We start from the raw sequence: 20,301 nt of genomic DNA on the forward strand, positions 1-20,301 counted from the left end.
CTTTTGGCACATACTTCCAGAAATAACTGCTAATTTTTTAAAGTAGGTACTGATACTTTATGGCAGATTTGGGTCTTCTGTGTTTTTCTGTGGTCAGTGATATCTCCATGGTTTCCATGGCACATGGCAAATGTTGAAAAACATTTTGTGCAAATTAGAAACCTTTCTCATTGTTCTTGAGAAGTGGAAATTCAGAGTTTAATTTTCATGAAACCCATACTTTTTTTTGGAGCTCACTGTTGCCAATAGATTTTCATTTTAAGAAAAGGATTTAAAATGAATCAATAGCTTTATTTAGATTTGCAGAATATAATAAATGATTGAAGCATTGTAGCAGGAGCTTTTAGTCTGCTCTCTTTATGTTCTTTGACAAGAACCCTATAAAGATTCACCTACGTTGTCCCTGTTGAGCTAACCTATGCGCTCTCCCATTTCCCACTGATATGACTGTCTCGTGGCATGGTGCTGGGCTCTCATGCATGGACCTGGGTCAGGGCACAACAAGCTGTTATGTCAAATGGCTGCAGAGACACACAGTGTTTGATAATTCCACCACCCCCAACACTGGAAGGATTTAGCTGTCTCTTGCAGCATATATTCTGAGACTCTTCAGTTATCAGTGAACGCCCTGCATCATGAGTGTGTTAGTTTTGACATGTCTGGGAGAGTGGGGAAAGGAGTCAAGTTTTAGTCTCCTTTCAGAGTTAACTGCATGATAAATAAAGTGAGAACTCTGTTCACCGCACATACCTCACACACACTCTTACTCAAGACCACGGCAGAAGTTGGGGTCTTGGTAGAGTTTTGTACTCATCCTGGTTTATTTCAAAAAAATGAGAAGTATTGGGCAAATGCTGAACCAGATGGAACAAGCTATAAATTGGGCATGCCCTGGGCAAACCAGGTTGATGTGGTCACCCTAGTGAGGACCAGAAGCTCAGCAGATGGACAGTATCAGGAAGAGTTGTTGAATTTATTGCAGCAGTCACCCGATCGTGGAGTGGTTAGGGGAAGTGGACGAGCTCAGTCTTGACAGTTTGGTCTGATCTGTTAATAGCACACAGGACTTGTCTGAGGATATTTTTTGGATAGTGACCAGAGGAAACACTGTCTTGAATTTTGTGCTTAGTGAACCTTAGAGTCACTTCTGAAATATCAGTTTTCTCTGATTATTCATTCCCCAGATGGGAATCATAACAGCACCTGAGAATGAGTGGTTCTTATTCACTTGAAGTCAGAATTTTAAAGACAGGATGGAAGCTCTGTAGTCAGTGGCCTCATACATAAGCTTCTGAACCCTCTCAGCATGATCATTCCTGTGTCCTTTGGGCATGCTTTGCAAATAAGCTGCAATCAGCTACAGCTAATTAGCTTTTGCTCTTCACACCCCCATTTCCCACAAAAGTGCTTTGTCTAGTTTTTCTGAATTCTCACTCAGCCTTGGCATTATTGACATTTGGTGCTGGATAATTTTTTTTGTTGGGGGTACCCTCTGTCAGATGTTTACCAGTATCCTCTAGTTACCAGATGCCAGTGGCACCCATTCCTCCTCCCTGATAAAAATGTCTCCATATGGAAAACCACTGCTTTTGAGGGTCAATCTCAAATCTCAATTTATCCAAGAAGATTTCTTATTCAGTCTATTGGATGCGCCTACTCTGACCTTCCCTTCCTATCTGCTAGCACACTAAGTATTGCCATAAGCAAAAAGCTTTTAGTGGTGAAAAAGTTTGAGAAATACTAGATTAAAGAAAATTCCAGAAGCTTCTTTACTGTGGGACTTCTCATAGTTTTTAATATGCTAATGTGCTTAATGCCTCTCCAAGAGAAATTTTCCCATCTAGCATGCCCCAGATATACTGATTGTTGTCAGAAAAACTTAACATTTTTTTACTCTCCAATAGCCAACTTCTATCCATCCTTATTGTTGGGGAATTCCCTAGTTTGTGGACTGTAAGAGGCCCTAGAGAGGTAGAGGTAGCTCTTTCCTCCCCACCCCCTCCACCCTACCCCCACTCCCAACAAACTACAGTCTCCCATAAGCATGTGACCTAGGCTCAGGTATTACATATTTTCCTAGGAAACTTAGAATTTTGACTGAGATAAGGAACATTGCTGTGGCAACTTGACCAGACTGTTGCAGTTAAATCTTGGCATTGTTCTTGTAGTGTTTGACTCTCCTTTGTTGTCTTTAATTCCTATTTGCTTTCTGAGCTTGGTCTTCCAATCTCTTCTCATTTTTCTGTGCCCTTAATATCCTTCCCTTTTTGATCCATAGCCAACATCAGTCCGCATTGTTTTCAGCTGTAAGATTCCTAACTGATATAACAACCTATGGAACAGGTTGGGAAATGTTTGTCTAAACCAAAGATTTTTGCTCTTATGTTTTGGCTTATATTTTGTATTGTGCATCAGTTTTTCCCAGGTCTATGGCTTTTTCTCCTCAGTGTTCTTCCTAAGCTTTTTTTAATTTTTATTTATTAATTAAAAAAAATTAACAGCAAACGAAAACATTAACATATCATTCCATTCTACATATATAATCAGTAATTCTTAGTAGCATCACAAAGTTGCATATTCATCATTTCTTAGAACATTTGCATTGATTTAGAAAAAGAAATAAAAAGACAACAGAAAAAGAAATAAAACGATAGCAGAAAAAAAAAGATTATACATACCATACCCCTTACCCCTTGCTTTCATTTATCACTAGCATTTCAAACTAAATTTATTTTAACATTTGTTCCCCCTATTATTTATTTTTATTCCATATGTTCTACTCATCTGTTGATATGGTAGATAAAAGGAGCATAAGACACAAGGTTTTCACAATCACAGTCACATTGTGAAAGCTATATCATTGTTCAATCATCATCAAGAAACATGGCTACTGGAATACAGCTCTACGTTTTCAGGCAATTCCCTCCAGCCTCTCCACTACATCTTGAACAACAAGGTGATATCTACTTAATGCATAAGAATAACCTCCAGGATAACCTCTCGACTCTGTTTGGAATCTCTCAGCCATTGACACTTAGTCTCATTTCACTCTTCCCCCTTTTGGTGGAGAAGTTTCTCTCAATCCCTTGATGTTAATTCTCAGCTCATTCTAGGGTTTTTCTCAGTCCCTTGATGCTGAGTCTCAGCTCATTCCAGGATGTCTGTCCCACGTTGCCAGGAAGGTCCACACCCCTGGGAGTCATGTCCCACGCAGAGAGGAGGAGGGTGGTGAGACTGCTCGTCGCGTTGGCTGGAGGGAGAGTCCACATCTGAGCAACAAAAGAGGCTCTCTTGGGGGTGACTCTTAGGCCTAATTTTTAAGTAGACTTGACCTATCCTTTGTGGGGTTAAGTTTCATATAAACAAACCCCAAGACTGGGGGCTCAGCCTATATCTTTGGTTGTCCACACTGCTTGTGAGAATATCAAGAATTCAACTTGGGGAAGTTGAATTTCTCCCCCTTCTCACCATTCCCCGAAGGGGGCTTGCAAATACTTTTCCACTCATTGTTCGAATAACTCTAGGATTCATCGGGGCATCATTCTGGACAAACCAACAAAATCTCATGTCCTACCTGAGATTCCAAGTGCTTATGCCATTTCTTCCTAAGCTTTTTAAGGATTGGGGGTGGGGAGTGGGGGCCTCTTTTTTTGTTGTTGCATTTCTCACATCACTTAGTACAATGCCTGGTATTCTAGAAATGCTAAGTGAAAAGGTTGTAGAACTTGCACATGGGAAATCAGATATTGTCTACTTCATTCCACTCAGAAGTTGCGACTATTTAGGGAAATAACTGCAGTCACCAACTGCTGAAGTCTTTGAAACTGATTCCTGAGTAAACATTGGCATCCTGGGAACAAACAGAACTGAAATGGCCAACCCAAAGACTGTACCAGACAGTATTTTAGATGACAGAAGAAGTTGTCCTTTCAATGGTTCTTCTAGTGCCTAGATTAACCTACTGACGGTTAGCTTAATCAGATAGTAGGTTAGCCTACTTAAAACTGATGAATTGAGGAGTAAAATTGACAGAAATAGACAGTTGACTACTGAAGAGCAATGATAATTAGAGAAATAGATTGGCTAGTAACTCAGTGAGGGATGGAGGATAAACATAGGTGGGAAAACCTTAAAATCATGTGACACTGCTATGCAAAGCAAGGTGCAAGCATCCATATGCTTTGTAATATGAACCCAGGCCATCTTCCATTGTAATGATGTATTCTGAAAGAGTGTTATAACCCTTGTAGCAATGGATGTAAGACATGTTGGAAATGAGAGCCAGATGGAAGAGGAGGGTAAGCAAAGAAAAGGCAAGATTTTTATGGAGGAAACAAATCAGAAGATCAAGGTAGTCGTCAACTTGGTGCCAGCAATCTAAGTTGTAGTTTTTCAAGGGGTGTAGTAAATTCATGACATACCTGAACTTGATTGATATCCTAAAGCATAGTCTGGTAGATAAGTATGTGGGCCGTGGGAGGTAGGGATTAGAGACAGAGTGTGGCAGGGAGATACATGTCATGGTAGCAAGGCTCTCTGGGCTATGACAATATAATTGTCAAGATGATGTCTCCTGGTTTCTAGAGCATCTTTCTGGGCTGTAGGGACTGAGAATTCTAGGAGTGTCTATTGATGCCTGGTGGGAGCATGGATGCCCTAGAGGGTTTGTGCATGGTTTATTGGATCCCAGACTTTGAAAAGATTAATTCTAGATCCTACTACTGGTAAGGATGGGGCTCCCAGGATAGTTTCTGTCTTGTATCTCTTTGGCTTAGGAAATGAGCAAGGTTGAGTCAGCTAATTTATATGAATAGAATATTTATATGGATCGGGTAGTACTGATAACCACGGTTCTTTTTTTTCTAGCCAAGCTAACTCTTTCCAAGGTTAAGGTTGAAAGACTAGACATGATCAAGTGATATTTCAGTGGTTTCAATGTCGAGTGTAATAAAGTAAATTTACAGTGATGGAAGGGGCACAAACATTTATTGAGCAACTGTTTCTGTACTAGGTATATATGGAGGGTGTGTGGCTAATTCCTAACAGGTCGCAATTTAGAATTGAGAATAAATAAGGCAGGAATTATACACAATTAGGTGACTACAATAGGAAGAGGCTGGGTGGTGAAGTCAATCATCAACTTGGGACATGTGTCAACTTGGCTAGGTTAAATGTCCATTTGTTTGGCCAAGCAAGCACTAGCCTAATTGTTACTATGAGATTATTTCATAAATTTAACTGATCAGTCAGTTGATTGTGTCTATGGATGATTGCATTTACGATCACCGAAGGAGATTGGCTTCAGCAATGAGAGATGTCTCAACCGATCAATTGAAGGCCTTAACTGGAAACTGATCATTTCAACAGTCAGAAAGGATTTCTATCTCTACTTCAGCCAGCCAGCTTCTCCGAGGGTATTCATCAAAACTTTCATCAAAGTTCCCAGTTTACAGCCTGCCCTATGGAATTTGAATATGCTAATCTTTTATGGTTGTGTGAGCCTATTCCTATAATAATTCTCATAATATTTGCATATACATATATGTATATTTTGTTGGTTCTCTTTCAATGGAAACCCTGACCAATCCAGGGTACTTAATAATGTACTCTGTGATTAAAAATGTACTGTACAAGTACTTACCAGGAAATGACTGTTTAGAGATGATATTAGGAAACGAATTTGAGTGATACAGTTAGATATAAAATCCAAGAGGAAATGAAAAACAGAAAACATAGAAAATTTATTCTTTCTTACTTTCTGCAATTAAAAAAAAACCCACCTCTATTCAAGATTTATTTTTCTCCCTTAGGAATCAAGGTAAAGTCAAAATGCAAAATAAATAATCTTTCATCGGGTTAGAATTTGGTGCTACCTGTTTTAGGAATATTGTGGAGAAGGGTAAGCACATCCATAAAAACACAAATAGAGTGATGGAAAAGCTAGAAAGTAGATTTGGAGGGAAAATGATTTCTGTCTCCACTGAGACTTGAATAGGAAAAAGAAATAGAAATAAAAAATTTTGAGTTGAGTATTTGAGCACAAACTTATAAGTAACAGAAGGGCCCGAAAGCCACCAAAATGATTTATTATGGGAAACAATGGATTTTCTTCACCAGAGAGTTTAAGAAAGGAGTATTATCACCTTCTAATTATGGTTTCATGTCTTTTCTCCCCAAAGACATGTTTACTTGAAACCCCCCTGGTCTCATAAGAAGAACATTCTATGGTCCTGATGAGATTGTGTGCATTAGCATCACTTCTCCTGGAAAGGAGAAATGAAAGGGTACTTGATAAAATATTAAAAATTATGGAAGTCATAACAAAGGCCAATCAGTCCTTTCTTTTCTCCAGACCCCATAATAGGAGAACTGGGTTATTTGATGAAATTAAAGAGTAGCAAATTAAGTTCTAATAAAAGAAGATCGTCACTTATATAATTCATTGTCATGGGAGGGCACAGAGGCAAATTCTGTGGCTGTATTAAATATGGGGCTGGGTAATTTTATGACCACTAATGATATTTTTAGAAGTCAAAGGTGATATGGGACATTATATTTAACAGTAGATAGTTTGCAGGGACCTCGGACAAGTGATGCCTAAGAAGTATGAGAACCCTCATGGGTTCTAACCTTTGGGAGAATTGTGCTAAAAATTGTTTTTTAAGGTAAATGTCCTCAGTTATAGTTCATTCCAACTTTTGGATCTTCTTGTGGAGATCCAAAAGTCCAGAAGTGATGGGGAGGGCCATTGTCCAGAATTAGATTATTGTTTACCTTTGGGAGCCATTCGGTTTTGTATTGAATGCCACTCATGGCACTTTGCTTGGAATTTTAAAATATGTTGTGGATACAAACATGTAGATAAATCAATGCCATTCAGTGTGAAGGGGCCTGATGATACTGAAGGTAGACTGCAAAGTAGCGTGGAAACACAAAGAAGCAAGGGAATGGCTTAACCTGTGAAACTGCAAAGATTCACTGAAGAAGTAATAGGTGAACTGGTTCTTAAGAGATGAGTCAAGAGCTCACTCTATGGCATAGTAAGGAAGAACATTCTGGGCAGAAGGAACAAGCAGCATGTTCAGGTAAGAGACAAAACATGGCATAATGTGTCAGGGAACTCCTTGCAGTTCAGAAAGGTTGGAGGTTGAGAGAGGGAGGAGGGAGCCAGATGTGAAGCTCCGGGTTCCCTGAGAGCTCATTCCAGCAGCAGTGATGGTGGTGGTGGTTGGTGGGGAATAGAGAAGCAGGGAAGCACTTCCTGGAAGTGTCCTATGACTGATAAAGGACAGCACCCCCAAAACCTTGCCCTCCAAACAGTCATAGGCTTCCTATTTTGACCACTGTCCAGTTACTTGGTGGTGATCCCTTGTATTTCACCCTGCTCCATGCTTCACTTACTTTTACCTTTTGCCTGAAACAGTCTTTACCGTGGTTTTAGAGTAAGACACCACCCACCCACTCCTGTCTTGGATAAATTGGGATCAGTCTAGCTTGTTTGTTTGATTTTACTCTCTTGGCTTCTACCTAAAACCAAATCAGTCTTTTGGTGGAGAAGAGGCAGATTTCATTTGCCTGACCTTAGGCTCCTATTTCTCTGCAGTGTCGGCTCAGGGAACAAGCAGGGAAACATATGTCTTTGAGAAGCAGATGGTTTGAAATGTTAAAAATCTGTTCTGGTAAATAATTTGAGCTAACAAAATAGTTTAATTAGAAAAGAAAAAAAACCACCGAACTCGACGTCCCTCCCCCACTGCTTTGGTATGAAGGGGGAGGTAAAACAGACAGGTAAAGAAGTAATTAAAAACCCTAACCCCATATCTTCAATTTCAAAATCTAAAAACCTCTAAAAACCAAATTTCTTTCTGTAACTCATTTGAATCTTAACCTGAATTGGTCTGAGGCTATTTTTGGCTTTTAAAAATATCATGTATCTTTAGTTGCAAATATTTTGTTTGCTTACAGATACTGTTCCAGCCCATCCTTTCAAGAGTGAAAAATTCTGAATTCTGGGTCACAGTTGACTCAATGAGTTCCTTTTTTTTTCCTTTTAAGTCAGGGCTGGGTGGGGGTTATCAGACCCTAAACAAGACGTGTTTCCTTATTATTATAATAATAATAGCTTTATCTTTCAGCTACTACTTAGTCCTCACAAAAGGGGTTTTTATATGTCTTGTCTATTTCCAGCAGCAGTTTTCACGTGATTACTAATAAATATTTGCATGTTTTGTTCTTAATAGAGATTTCTGTAATTCTCTTTTCCATCTCCCTGAATCCCCTGGGAATCTCTAATCTACTTTCTGTCTCTGAATTTGCTATTTATAGACATCTCATACAAGTGACATCATATAATATTGTCCCTATGTGCCTTGCTTATTTCAACGAGCATAATGTTTTCAAGGTTGAAACACATTGAGCATTTCTCAGAATTTCATTGTTTTTTATGGCTAAATAATTGTGTGGATGTATCATATTTTGTTTATCTGCTTATTTGTTGATGGACACGTGGGTTGTTTATACCTTTTGGCTTTTGGGAATAACGCTACTCCAGGCATTGTTGTACAAATATCTGGGACCTGCTTTTCACTTTCTTTTGGTGTATACTTAGAAGTGATATGGTAAATCTATATTTAACTTTTTGAGGACCCACCATATTACTTTCCACAGTGGCTGCAACATTTTACATGCCCACCAATAATAGACTAGAGTTTCAATTTCTCTGCAGCCTCTCCAACACTTGTTATTTTCTGTTTTGATTTTTTAAAAATAATAGCCATCCTAGTGTGTGTGAAGTCATATCTCATTATGTTTTGATTTGCATTTCTCTAACGACTAATGATGTAGAACATTTTTTCATATGCTTATTGGATATTTGTATATCCTCTTTGGAGAAATGTCTTTTCACGAACTTTGTCAAATTTATTAATTGGGTTGTTTGTCTTTTGTTGTTGTGTGGTAAAAGTTCTTCATATATTTTGGACATTAAACCCTTATCTAATACATGGTTTGAAATTATCTTATCCCATTCTTTAGGTTTTCTTTTCATTTTCTTGATAGGTCCTTTGATGCACATAATTTTTAAAATTTTGATGAAATAAAATTTATCTGTTGCTTTTTCTATTTTTCAACCTTTGGGTGTCATATCTAAGATTCCATTATCAAATCCCAGGCCATGAAGAGTGTTATGGTTTTAGCTTTTGTGTTTGGGTCCTTGTTCCATTTTGAGTTACTTTTTTCCTATTTGGTGTGAGGTAGTTTGTTGAAGAGACTCTTCTTTCCCTATTGCATGTACTTTGCATTCTCGTTAAAAATCAGTTGATAATCGATGTGTGGGTCTTCATCTGGAATTTCAATATTGTCATTAGTCTATATGTCTATCTTTATGTCAATACCATACTGTTTTGAAACTGTACCTTTGTACTACAGTTTGAAATCAGGAAGAGAGTTCTCTTTGTTCTTCTTCAAAATTGTATTGACTATTTGGGCCCTCTAAAGTTCCACATGAATTTAAAGATTGGCTTTTCCATTCTGCAGAGAAGACTACTGAAATTTTGATAGGGATTACATTGACTCTGTAGATCCAATCCATGAACAAGGGATGTCTTGCCACTTTAGGCCTTTTTAAATTTCTTTAAACAGTGTTTAGTTATTTTTAGTATATAAGTGTTTCATATTCTTGATTAAATTTATTCCTAGATATTTTGCTCTTTTATCCTATTATAAATTTAATTTCTTCTTTGAATTGTTCATCGCTAGTATATAGAAACAATTGATTTTTGTGTGCTCTTGTAGCCTGCCATTTTGCTGAAATTGTTTATTAGCTTCAGTAGTTTTCTTGCAGATTCCTTTGGATTTACTATATATGTAGAATCATGTCATCTGAAAATAGAAAAAAGTTTACTTCTTTTCCAATTAGATACCTTTTATTTCTTTTTCTTGACTATTTGCTCTAGCTAGAACTCTACTACAGTATTGAATAGCAGTGGTGAAAGTGGGCATCCTTGTCCTGTTCCTGATATTAAGGGTGAGACTAAGTCTTTCATTTTGTTAATTGTTTTTGTAAGTTTTATACCTTTTTTGTCTCTAATTTCTTCCCTTCTACCTTCTTTTTTGTTTATATCATCTTTCATATTGAGTCGGTTTGAATCACTATTCATTTCTTTTTAAGTAAATTTTAAAATATATTTTCTTTGTGGTTACCATGGAGATTACATTTGACATCCTAAGTATATTACAATTTAATTCCTATTGATACCAACTTAATTGCAATAGTATACACATGCTCTGTTCCAATGTCCCTCTGTCCCTCCCTGTGGTAGTTAGATTCAGTTGTCAACTTGGCCAGGTGAAGGTATCTAGTTCTGTTGCTGTCGACATGAGCCAATGGTACTGAACCTCACCTGTTGCTCTTTACATCTGCAGTCAGCTAAGAGGTGTGCCTGCTGTAATGAATAATGTTTAATTTAATTGGCTGGTGCTTAAATGAGAGAGTTCAACGTAGCACTGCCCAAGCAGCTCAGCATACCTCATTTCAGCACTCCACAGCTCAGCTCAGGCCCTTGGAGATGAAGAAAGAAATTACCCTGGGGAAAGTTATTGGAACCCAGAGGCCTGGTGAGAAGGCCAGCAGAGGATCACCCTGTGCTTTCCCATGTAAGAAAGAACCTCAGTTGAAAGTTAGCTGCCTTTCCTCTGAAGAACTAATGAAATAAATCCCCTTTTATTAAAAGCCAATCCATCTTTGGTGTGTTGCATTCCGGCAGCTAGCAAACTGAACGCTCCCCTTATATAGTTCTTGTCACAAATTACATCCTTATGCATTGTGTGCCCAGTAATAAGCATTTGGTTTTTATGCATTGAATTTTAAGCTACATAAGAAGTAAGAGATGGCATAACAAATGACTGTTCTAGTTTGCTAGCTGCTGGAATGCAATATACTAGAAACAAATTACTTTTAAAAAGGGGAATTTAGTAAGTTGCTAGTTTACAGTTATAAGGCTGAGAAAATGTCCCAATTAAAACAAGTCTGCAGAAATGTCCAATTTAAGGCATCTGGGGAAAGATACCTTGGTTCAAGAAGGCTGACGACATTCAACATTTCTCTCTCAGGTGGAAGGGCACATGGCAAACATGGTGGCGTCTGCTGGCTTTCTCGTGGCTCTACCAAAAGGGACTGTCTCTAAAATGTTTCCTCTCTTAAAGGATTCCAGTAAGCAACTCCACCTTCAGTGGTGGAGACACACCTCCATGGAAATCATCTAATCAAAAGTTACCAACCACAATAGGGTGGGTCACATCTTTATGGAAAAAATCAAAATGTTCCCACCCAGCAACATTGAATGAGGATTAAAGGGCTTGGCTTTTCTGGGGTCCACCACAGATTCAGACCGGCGCAATGACAAATGCAATAATACTAGCAAGCATCCAGCCACGAAAGAAAAAGAACCAATTTTGCAAAGGTTCGCCATCTCTTTATGTCTCAGTGGATGCTGGTAGGAGGCCAGAAGCCACGACTGCCGAGAGCCAAAACTGAGGCCAGCTGTGTGGGGCTCTCGGGGATCTGCCAGACCAAGAAATACCAAATACAGAAGGAAAACCAACCAAAGAAGGTGCACTGGCTGTCCACATCTCGCTGGATGCTAGTGGGAGGCTAGAAGCTGCTAATGCTCTCAGGGCTGAAACAGAGACAGCATCTGTTCTGTTCCCTCAGAGATCCCCCAGGCTGACCTTGACTTTTTAGCCCAACTTTTGGAGAGCAAGGATTCCTCTGCCCACCCTGGCCCCATGCTGCTCCCGGAATCTCCAAATTTTTTTTTTTGCATGGGCAGGCACCAGGAATTGAACCCGGGTCTCCAGCATGGCAGGCGAGAACTTTGCCACTGCGCCACCCTTGCACTGCCTTGCTCCCAGAATCTGTACCTTGATTCTGCAGGCGCTGCTGTTTGCACAGCCTCCAGAGGCTGCAGCGTCAGGGCTGGTCACGCTTTTCGCTGACCAAAACTGAACTCTTGTAGCCTGTCCCTTCTTCCAGCATTTCTGTGTTTGTTCTACATATCCACGCTGGTTCCAAGGTTACCACCTAGTTAGTTCCAGTCCCTCTTTCCTGAAGGGGTGAGCTGTCAGACTTCCTATTTTGCGACTTTGCACCTGCACTCTCTTGCCATGGGTTCCATTTTAGAGGAATCTCTTCAGTGATGCTTAAATTAAAATATCATTATTAATCACTCAGAGTCTTAAACTTGAGACTTCTATACCATTAATGTTGACACTTTTAAGAAGACTCAGACGAAGGTAAGGGACGAAGAGAAAATCTCTAAAAATTCATGTTCTTTGTTGTTTTATCTCTGTGGTAGTTGCAGATGCTTTATTATTGGTGTTGTTACATAGCACAGCTGCGGCTAGCAGTTTTTTTCTCTTCACATATAAAGAGTTGTGTAATTAGGACATACTTTCTAATGAATAACCTTTTCACAATAGTCATTTAAGACTCTTTTTAAGATGATTCCTCAAGTACACAAGGTTGCTAGTAAGGTGCAGAAATGCAGTTAATTATAGATGGTAAATGGGTAAGTGGCCATGAATTCACCTGTGTTATAGAGTGTTCATGAATAATGTTGAAATACATGTGCGCCAGACACTGTTTAGTGTTAGACATTCAAATATGATTAACATAATGACTCACAATATAGGAAATACAAGAGACCATTTTTCCATGACTCCTTGCTGAATTAAATATAGCATGATAACTTTTCTAGTAGAGATTTATACAAATGTTTGCCCTACCTGGGGAGCCGGCACTGTTTTTTTTTCCAAAAGTTGACATTTAGGCTAGGTCTTAAAATAGAAATTACGGTGAACTGGAAGAGAATGGATGGTGAGACTGAGGGGAACAGGGTGTTTCAGAACCAAAGCAACAGAGGCATATCCCAGAATTTTGGACAGCTTGTTTTCCTCCTACCTTTTTTCTAACTTCTGTACTTTCAATGTTGTTATTTCTAATACATTTTGAAAATGTTTTCTTTGAGCAAAGAGTGCGCTGTATCATACCAGCATCTAACAGATATTAATCTTGTCAGTAAGGGAGTAGTGATCAAGAATTCCTTTAAGTGCCAACATTAATTCACTTCAGTATTTATTAATCATTTGCTCTCCTGGACTGGGTGCTAACAAATAAGGCTTTGCTGTTGGAGTGAGGCATCTGTCGTGGATAGCGCAACATTTCCCCCCCCATTGTTAGACATGTTGGTATAATGGATCAATATAGGTTTTTCTACTTCCAGATGTACTGAGTTTCTTTCAACAAGCTTACTTATTTTAGTGTGAAAGAGTAACATAAATTTTAAAAGAGCTTTGATGCCAAATGATAAGTGTATCCTTTTAAGGATCATGTAAACATAGGTAAATATATTTAATAAAACTTTTCTTTTCAAAAAGCATTGTTGTTTTTTACCCCTTTAGACCTTAGCTGGATCTCCAAAATACAAGTGAATCAACCAGCAGTTCTGAGGCGTGCAGAACAAATCCAGGCTCGCAGAACTGTGAAAAAGGAGTGGCAAGTAAGGGTTCTTCTCCAGCATTCTCTTCCTGTGTTTTACAATGCATGGTCTCTTCCCTCAAGGCCACAATATTGAATTTCGCTCAAGATGCATCTACACTTAAAAGATTGCAGCTGTCCATGACTTATTTTAATAATTCATAAATGATGATGATGGGTTAGAGAAAGATAACACAATTTATCCATACAAGTTAAAAATCTTATCACTCTTGAGTGGCAAAACTGCAAATGAATTTGAGGCATCTTTATTCATGAGTGAATTAAATGGAATATTTTCTCAACACATTTATTCAGTTTTTTAGACATGCCTTCTTTGGTTGTCTTCTATTTTAATTTTAAACCCATAACATCTAAACCTGGTGTGTCTACTGTAGAGGCCCTTACTTATACGAGTTGACCTTTTTTGATCATCATGTTTTCCCTACTATTAACTTTCATAAATCACTTTTCAAATTTCAAAAAGTGATGTTTTGTAGAGTCCTTGTGGTCAGCACATTCTTCACTGTATACTAACCAAGGACGTGCTCTGCATCCTAGGACCCAAAGAAATTCAGCATTCATTTCACAAGTATGGCAGAGTGTTTTAGGGTAACTTTTGGCATGTTTTTCTCATCCTTGGAAATATTCTGGTTGAAAAGATAAAGGCAGATCCTTTAGAACAAGTTGTAGAAATAGGACTATTGTTTTAAAAATGGAATTGGATTAAACTGGAAAATAAAAACAGATAAACAAGGAAGTTGGAGTCTCATGAGTTTCATAGTATCTCATCCCAGATCCTGGGTGTAGAAATAACTTGTGGAATAGAAACCCTCCACCTGAATTCTCCCACCTCAGGGTAGTCATAATGCTCCTTGTGGACTGTGCAGAGAAGTCAGAAGTGGGGACACGTGATTGTTCAAGGGTTTCAATTTGGGATAACTGTTGGAGAAAAAGATTGATTTTTTTTTTTTATGGCTAGAGTTAAATTACTCTTCCCAAATCATTTTTTAAAAATTCTGGATAATGTTCCTCTTGTTAATCAGTCTTAAGCAATGCTTGTATCGTATATCTGAATAACATGCCTTAGAATACTGTAGACATCAGATTTCAGCACAAACATTTGTTCTCATGATTCTCTATTAACTGGATAAAAAATGAATTTTTCACCTTGTTTTTACTGTTCTCCAAACCAGGCTGCTTGGCTCCTAAAAGCTGTTACCTTTATAGATCTTACTACACTTTCTGGTGATGACACAGCTTCCAACATTCAGAGGCTCTGTTATAAAGCCAAGTATCCAATCCGGGAGGATCTCTTAAAAGCTTTGAATATGCATGATAAAGGTAATGTGGTTGTGTATAATCTATCCAGTGCTTGTCTGGCCACAGTCCTAGTTAAACTAAGAGAATTTAATACAAAATCTGGTGCTAAAATGTTGTCAGCAGTAAAATCCAGGTTAGAAACTTTTGCCATATGTACATAGGCAAATAATTCAGATTCTTCTCTGAAAAACAGCAGGGAGAGAATCTGATTCTTCTTTTTAAGGTGTTTCTTTCCATCATGAGTTAAATGTGCTGGTGGAGTGTTTCTCTTTATTTCTCTCCAAGTCATCTAGTAAGTCTAAAATACTGATTCTTGTTCCCTAGCCACATGTGAAAAAGTCAGTCTCATTACTTACTAATCACGTTCCATGCATGAAGTATTTTCTGTGAGTAAATGAAATATTTTTGAGGATAAAGTGTAAATGAGAAATACTGTGTGCTTGTATGTTAGGTTAGATCTTTTGAAAAAAGTTGTATCTACTCTCTTAGAATACATGAGAGAAAAGGCTTTCTAAAGTTGCCGTTAAGTTTAGAACCTTCACTTTTTCGAAATGGAGGAAATCTTTGTTAGGATTTCCTTTAATTTCAAAACCCTTTGATTTCTAAATGAGAACGCTGAGCCCTGGGAAAGCTAAGTGGTATTTCCAAGGTGATGGGTCTTGTTACTGTTGGGCTGGTTTTAGGAAACAGATTTCCTGCCCATAGAGTGGTACTTCTTTGCTCCTGAGTGCCCATCTGTATAATGAGTACAGTTAGAGATAATGAATTGGTCCAATGCACATATTTGATCCTAAATAATTTGTAGATTATTTATAGACCTACACAACTCTACAGCTTTTGTGAAGTTTTTATCATGTTCCTTTTGAATTGATAATAATAACATTATCTTGTTTATAGCACTTTTTTAACTTTGTATAAGCCTTGTGATATTGCTTTGTTTTATAGTGGCTATTTGTTTTTTTATGTTTTATTATTTTTTTTTAATTTAAGGCTATATTCCTCAAAATGAGGACTATTTCTTCCAGATCCAGTTATTGTTATTTCTTGTGAAAGAGGGAGTAGGGTTATTTAAGTGTCAGTTTTCTGTACCACCCAATATGATCTTTCGTTTTCAAACTAGTACATTCACTTACATTTTTCTTCATTCAGTGTCCTGTTTGAAACTGTATAAACCAGGATTTTAATTACCCGCTTGAAATAAAATATTTTCATTGAGTCATGACCACCAAGTTTACTATTTAGGATTTTTTAAAAAACGGTATTAATCTGAAATAACAATCTACCAGAATTGTTTTATTCTATGACTGTAACGATGAGAAAGTGATCCCTGTTGTCAAGAACTGGAAGGGAAGGTGGAGAGTAAAAACCTTTTTATCTGTTGCAGCATTATGGGGAAATTATTTTTTTCTCTCTTTTTGCTTTCTGCCAATGTTGTACTATAAATAATAATTAAAAGCATATCATGCCAGTTAAACTTCATATAAAGTAGGCTGTTATGATTCTTTTCTTTGTAGGCATAACTACAGCTGCCGTTTGTGTTTATCCTGCCCGTGTATGTGATGCTGTGAAAGCACTAAAGGCTGCAGGCTGTAATATCCCAGTAGCGTCAGGTAAACTTGGTTGTAGTTTTTTGTTTGTTTGTTTTTCTCAACATGTTTCCAGTGGTTCAACTCAGAAAGTTTGGGATATTATATATAGGTTTTTTTTTTTTTTGCTTGGGCTGGTACCAGGAATCGCACCCGGGTTTCTGGCATGGCAGGTGAGAATTTTTTTTTTTTGGGGGGGGATATTGTATATAGTTTTATACTATGATTTCAAGTAGTTTTATATAATTAGTTAGTTGTATGGATTCATTCTTTTAGTGTTTATTAATTGCCTAGTAAGTGTCAGACATGCTGTTAAGTGTCCAAGAATACAAAACCAAATTCCTATCTTAAGGAAAACTCACTTGTTTGGGAAGAAAAATCAGATTTAAAAAAATCACAGTGCAGGATGATACATATAATAAGACACATATACAAAAGGTACAGTTGTAATGTTGAGAAGGGGATAATATTTTTCTCAGAGATTGGTCATACTCAGAGGGTCAGGAATGCCTGTATAGTATGCAATACCTGCATTGGGTCTTAATAGAGGAGGGAATGTGTACAGTGTTGATAAGGTTGAGAATGGCATTTTAGATGATGGAAATGCATGTTTGAAGGCACAGAAGCATGGTGAAGGAACTTAAAGCAGTTTTCAATGATTGGATCATAAAGTAGGGCAAAGGGAAAGCTATGGGAGTTGACATTGGAGAAGTAGATTGAAGTCAGATCACATAGGGCATGGCATGCATGCCAAGGCTGTGGGGTTTGGTGTCTCTCCTGGGGATGGGAAAAACAGTGAAAGATTTTAAACAGAGGGGTGGCATGATTAGTTTCATAGCTTAGTAAGTTAACTGATGGGAGGGGATGGATTGGAAAACACAATTCACACATTATATAATTATATACACGTTATATAATGATTGCAGCTACACCAAGGCCTAGAAAATAAAGGGAGAGGGTACATTCAAGGGTTATTGACTTATGTTAGATTCATTAGGATTTGGCATGAGGGAGAAGAAATTCTTAAAAGTTTCAGTTTAGTAAATGTGTGTCTGTGTGTGGATGGATGGATGGATAGTATAAAGATCATTGGTTAATTTTGTTAGTTACACATAAAAAGAAACATGGTACACACATTTTTATCCAGTCTATTTGTGAGGATTCCCAGAGTACCTGGCAGCTGTACCTTCATAGTCCTTGATTTCTCATCCACTTCACTTGAAGCTCAACTTTTCCTTTATGTAACAGGGAAACGTACTTTCCTTTAAGGTAGCAGGCCCAAGAAATTTAATAATATCAATGAAAGGAGCAGAAAAGGTTATCTTTAGCTGTAGGAATGGACTTAAAGATATGCATGTAAAAAAATGTACATAACTTTTGCAAAAGTGTAGTTGAATATTAATTTTCCACCTATATATACCTGGCCTGCCCTCTACAACTCTGTCCCTGCCCCTGTAGACTAAATAGGTGCTGTTCCCTCTTGTATTTTCTTCCCTTCATTCCCATCTGCTTGGCAGGTTATTTTAAGATGGCCAATTGGAGAAGCCTGTATTACAATTTGGTTACAACAACTGATGAGGTTCACAAGTGAGTAAATAAAAAAATACAGCGATGGCCAGTTTGGTTAAGGGTAAGACCCAAAGTTAACCAGTGTCCATCAAGACACCGATTTTTGTTTTGGGTCTGAGATTCTTTGTTGAGATGCTGACCAATTGAAATTTGTTTTTCTTTCTTTTTAATTTCTATCTCTACTAGTGGCCACTGGCTTTCCAGCTGGACAGACTCATTTAAAAACACGATTAGAAGAGATCAGACTGGCTATTGAAGATGGAGCTACAGAAATTGATGTGGTAATTAACAGGACCTTAGTGCTGACAGGCCAGTGGGAAGGTAGGTAGATGCCCTTACCTAAGAGGGGGTCACAGTTCTTCCATGGTGTTCTAGTTTGCTGGCTGCCAGAATGCAGTACCCTGGAAATGGAATGGTTTTTTAAAAGGGGAATTTAATAAGTTGCAAGTTTACAGTTCTAAGGCCATGAAAATGTCCCAATTAAAGCAAATCTACAGAAATGTCCTATCAAAGGCATCCAGGGAAAGATACCTTGGTTCAAGAAGGCCGATGAAGTTCAGGGTTTCTCTCTCAAGTGGAAAGGCACATGACAAACTTGGTAAGGGTTTTTCTCTCATCTGGAAAGGCACGTGGTGAGCACAGTGTCTGCTAGCTTTCTCTCCAAGCTTCCTGCTTTATGAAGCTCCCTGGGAGGTGTTTTCCTTCTTCATCTCCAAAGGTCGCTGGCTGGTGGACTCTCTGCTTCATGGTTCTGTGGCGTTCTGAAGCTTTCTCCAAAATGCTTCCTCTTTTAAAGGATTCTAGTAAACCAATCAAGACTCACGTAGAATGGGCGGAGACATATCTCCATCTAATCAAGTTTAATATCCACAATTAATTGAGTCACATCTCCATGGAGATAATCTAATCAAGTTTCCAGCCAATAATGCTGAATAGGGATCAGAAGAAACCATTGCTCCCAGAAAATTGATGAGGATTAAAACATGGCTTTTCTAGGGTACATAAATCCTTTCAAACTAGCACTCCTGGTGATTCAAATGGTGGGGATCTGGTTAGAGGGAGCATGTTTTAGAGGCTGCTTTTCTACATTGCAAATCACTAGATCAGAGAGTGAACCTATGAAAAAACAATGCTAGGATTCTCATCCATGTACCTCATAAATCTAGTCAATTGGTTATAAGTATGAACCTTCTGGACCCATGTAAGTGCTTAGATGAATACTTATTTCCATGAATTGGCTTCATAAAATTTTTATATTTTACCAATGTGCTTTCCTTTTAGAAAGGACAGATTACTAATATTTTGTACAACTTTGATCCTCAGTACATAAATCACTACAGGCAAGTCTGTCTGTAATGTTTGTTTAAATATAATGGAGGAAAGTTCTCTTTTTTTATGCAAATCTTTGTGGATTTTGAGGATGGTAAGTTATCAATAAGTTAGCCTGCTTAGAATTTACTGTCTGTTTTATTCCTAGTATTCTTGACCATAGCTCCTATGAATATTACTGCATATTTACCTTTGAGCTTCATGATTTACTGTCATACCAAATTACCATAAGGCCTCATCCATTCCAGTAACAAGCTATTGTTTTTTCAGTTAGATGTTAAAGAACCTAATAGATTTTTCCTCTGTCTTAAATATATCATGCATTCAAAAACTGAAATTGTTGATAGCTAAAATAAGGACGATTCTCTACTATTTATTTACCTTGAAAAAAGTCATTATAACAAATAGTTTAATAAAAATCTTTTAATGAAATCATAAAATGAAGCTAGAATAAGATATTTTCTCTTTAGATATGTGTATTCCAAATAAAAGAGCACATTTATTCTGATTATGGAAGTTATATCTGCTCATTGTTTAAAGAAAAAAAACTAACCAGTAATAAAGAAAGTGCATATTCTACCTAACCTCACCCCCTACAAATAATCCTTGATAATATGCCAATGCATAGGTTTTCAGATTTTTTGCTCTGCATGCATACATATATACATGCATGCAATTCCCCCCTTTTTACAATTTTAAATAGAAAATATGACTATATTTAATGTATTTTTCCTTAACCTTGTTTGTTGCCAATATCTCATGGATAGTTTTATGTGACTAACTATTCACCTAGTCATCTATTTTATCTTCTGTGATACATAATCCCATTGTTTATAGATTATATATTGCTTTTGGTTATGGAGTGGTAAAGATTCAGTCAGGATTTATTCTCTTTTATAAATGAAGTCCAGAGTTAGGCATTTTTTTGAGACTCCACAAAGTTCTTGAGGACCCAAACTACTT

At 37.6% G+C, this 20,301-nt stretch overlaps 1 protein-coding gene across 2 annotated transcripts in view; it reads left to right on the forward strand.

Moving 5' to 3' along the window:
* Window positions 1-20,301, forward strand: part of DERA (deoxyribose-phosphate aldolase) — a 120,941-nt gene that overhangs the window by 45,012 nt on the left and 55,628 nt on the right. For both annotated transcript variants that reach the window (XM_077170212.1, XM_077170213.1), the window contains 4 exons: window positions 13,459-13,556; window positions 14,728-14,875; window positions 16,369-16,464; window positions 18,196-18,330. In XM_077170212.1, coding sequence (XP_077026327.1) covers window positions 13,459-13,556; window positions 14,728-14,875; window positions 16,369-16,464; window positions 18,196-18,330 — 477 coding nt within the window. The remainder of the gene's footprint in view (window positions 1-13,458; window positions 13,557-14,727; window positions 14,876-16,368; window positions 16,465-18,195; window positions 18,331-20,301) is intronic.

Source organism: Tamandua tetradactyla, chromosome 7 (assembly GCF_023851605.1).
Source record: "Tamandua tetradactyla isolate mTamTet1 chromosome 7, mTamTet1.pri, whole genome shotgun sequence".
NCBI classification, from domain to species: Eukaryota; Metazoa; Chordata; class Mammalia; order Pilosa; family Myrmecophagidae; genus Tamandua; species Tamandua tetradactyla.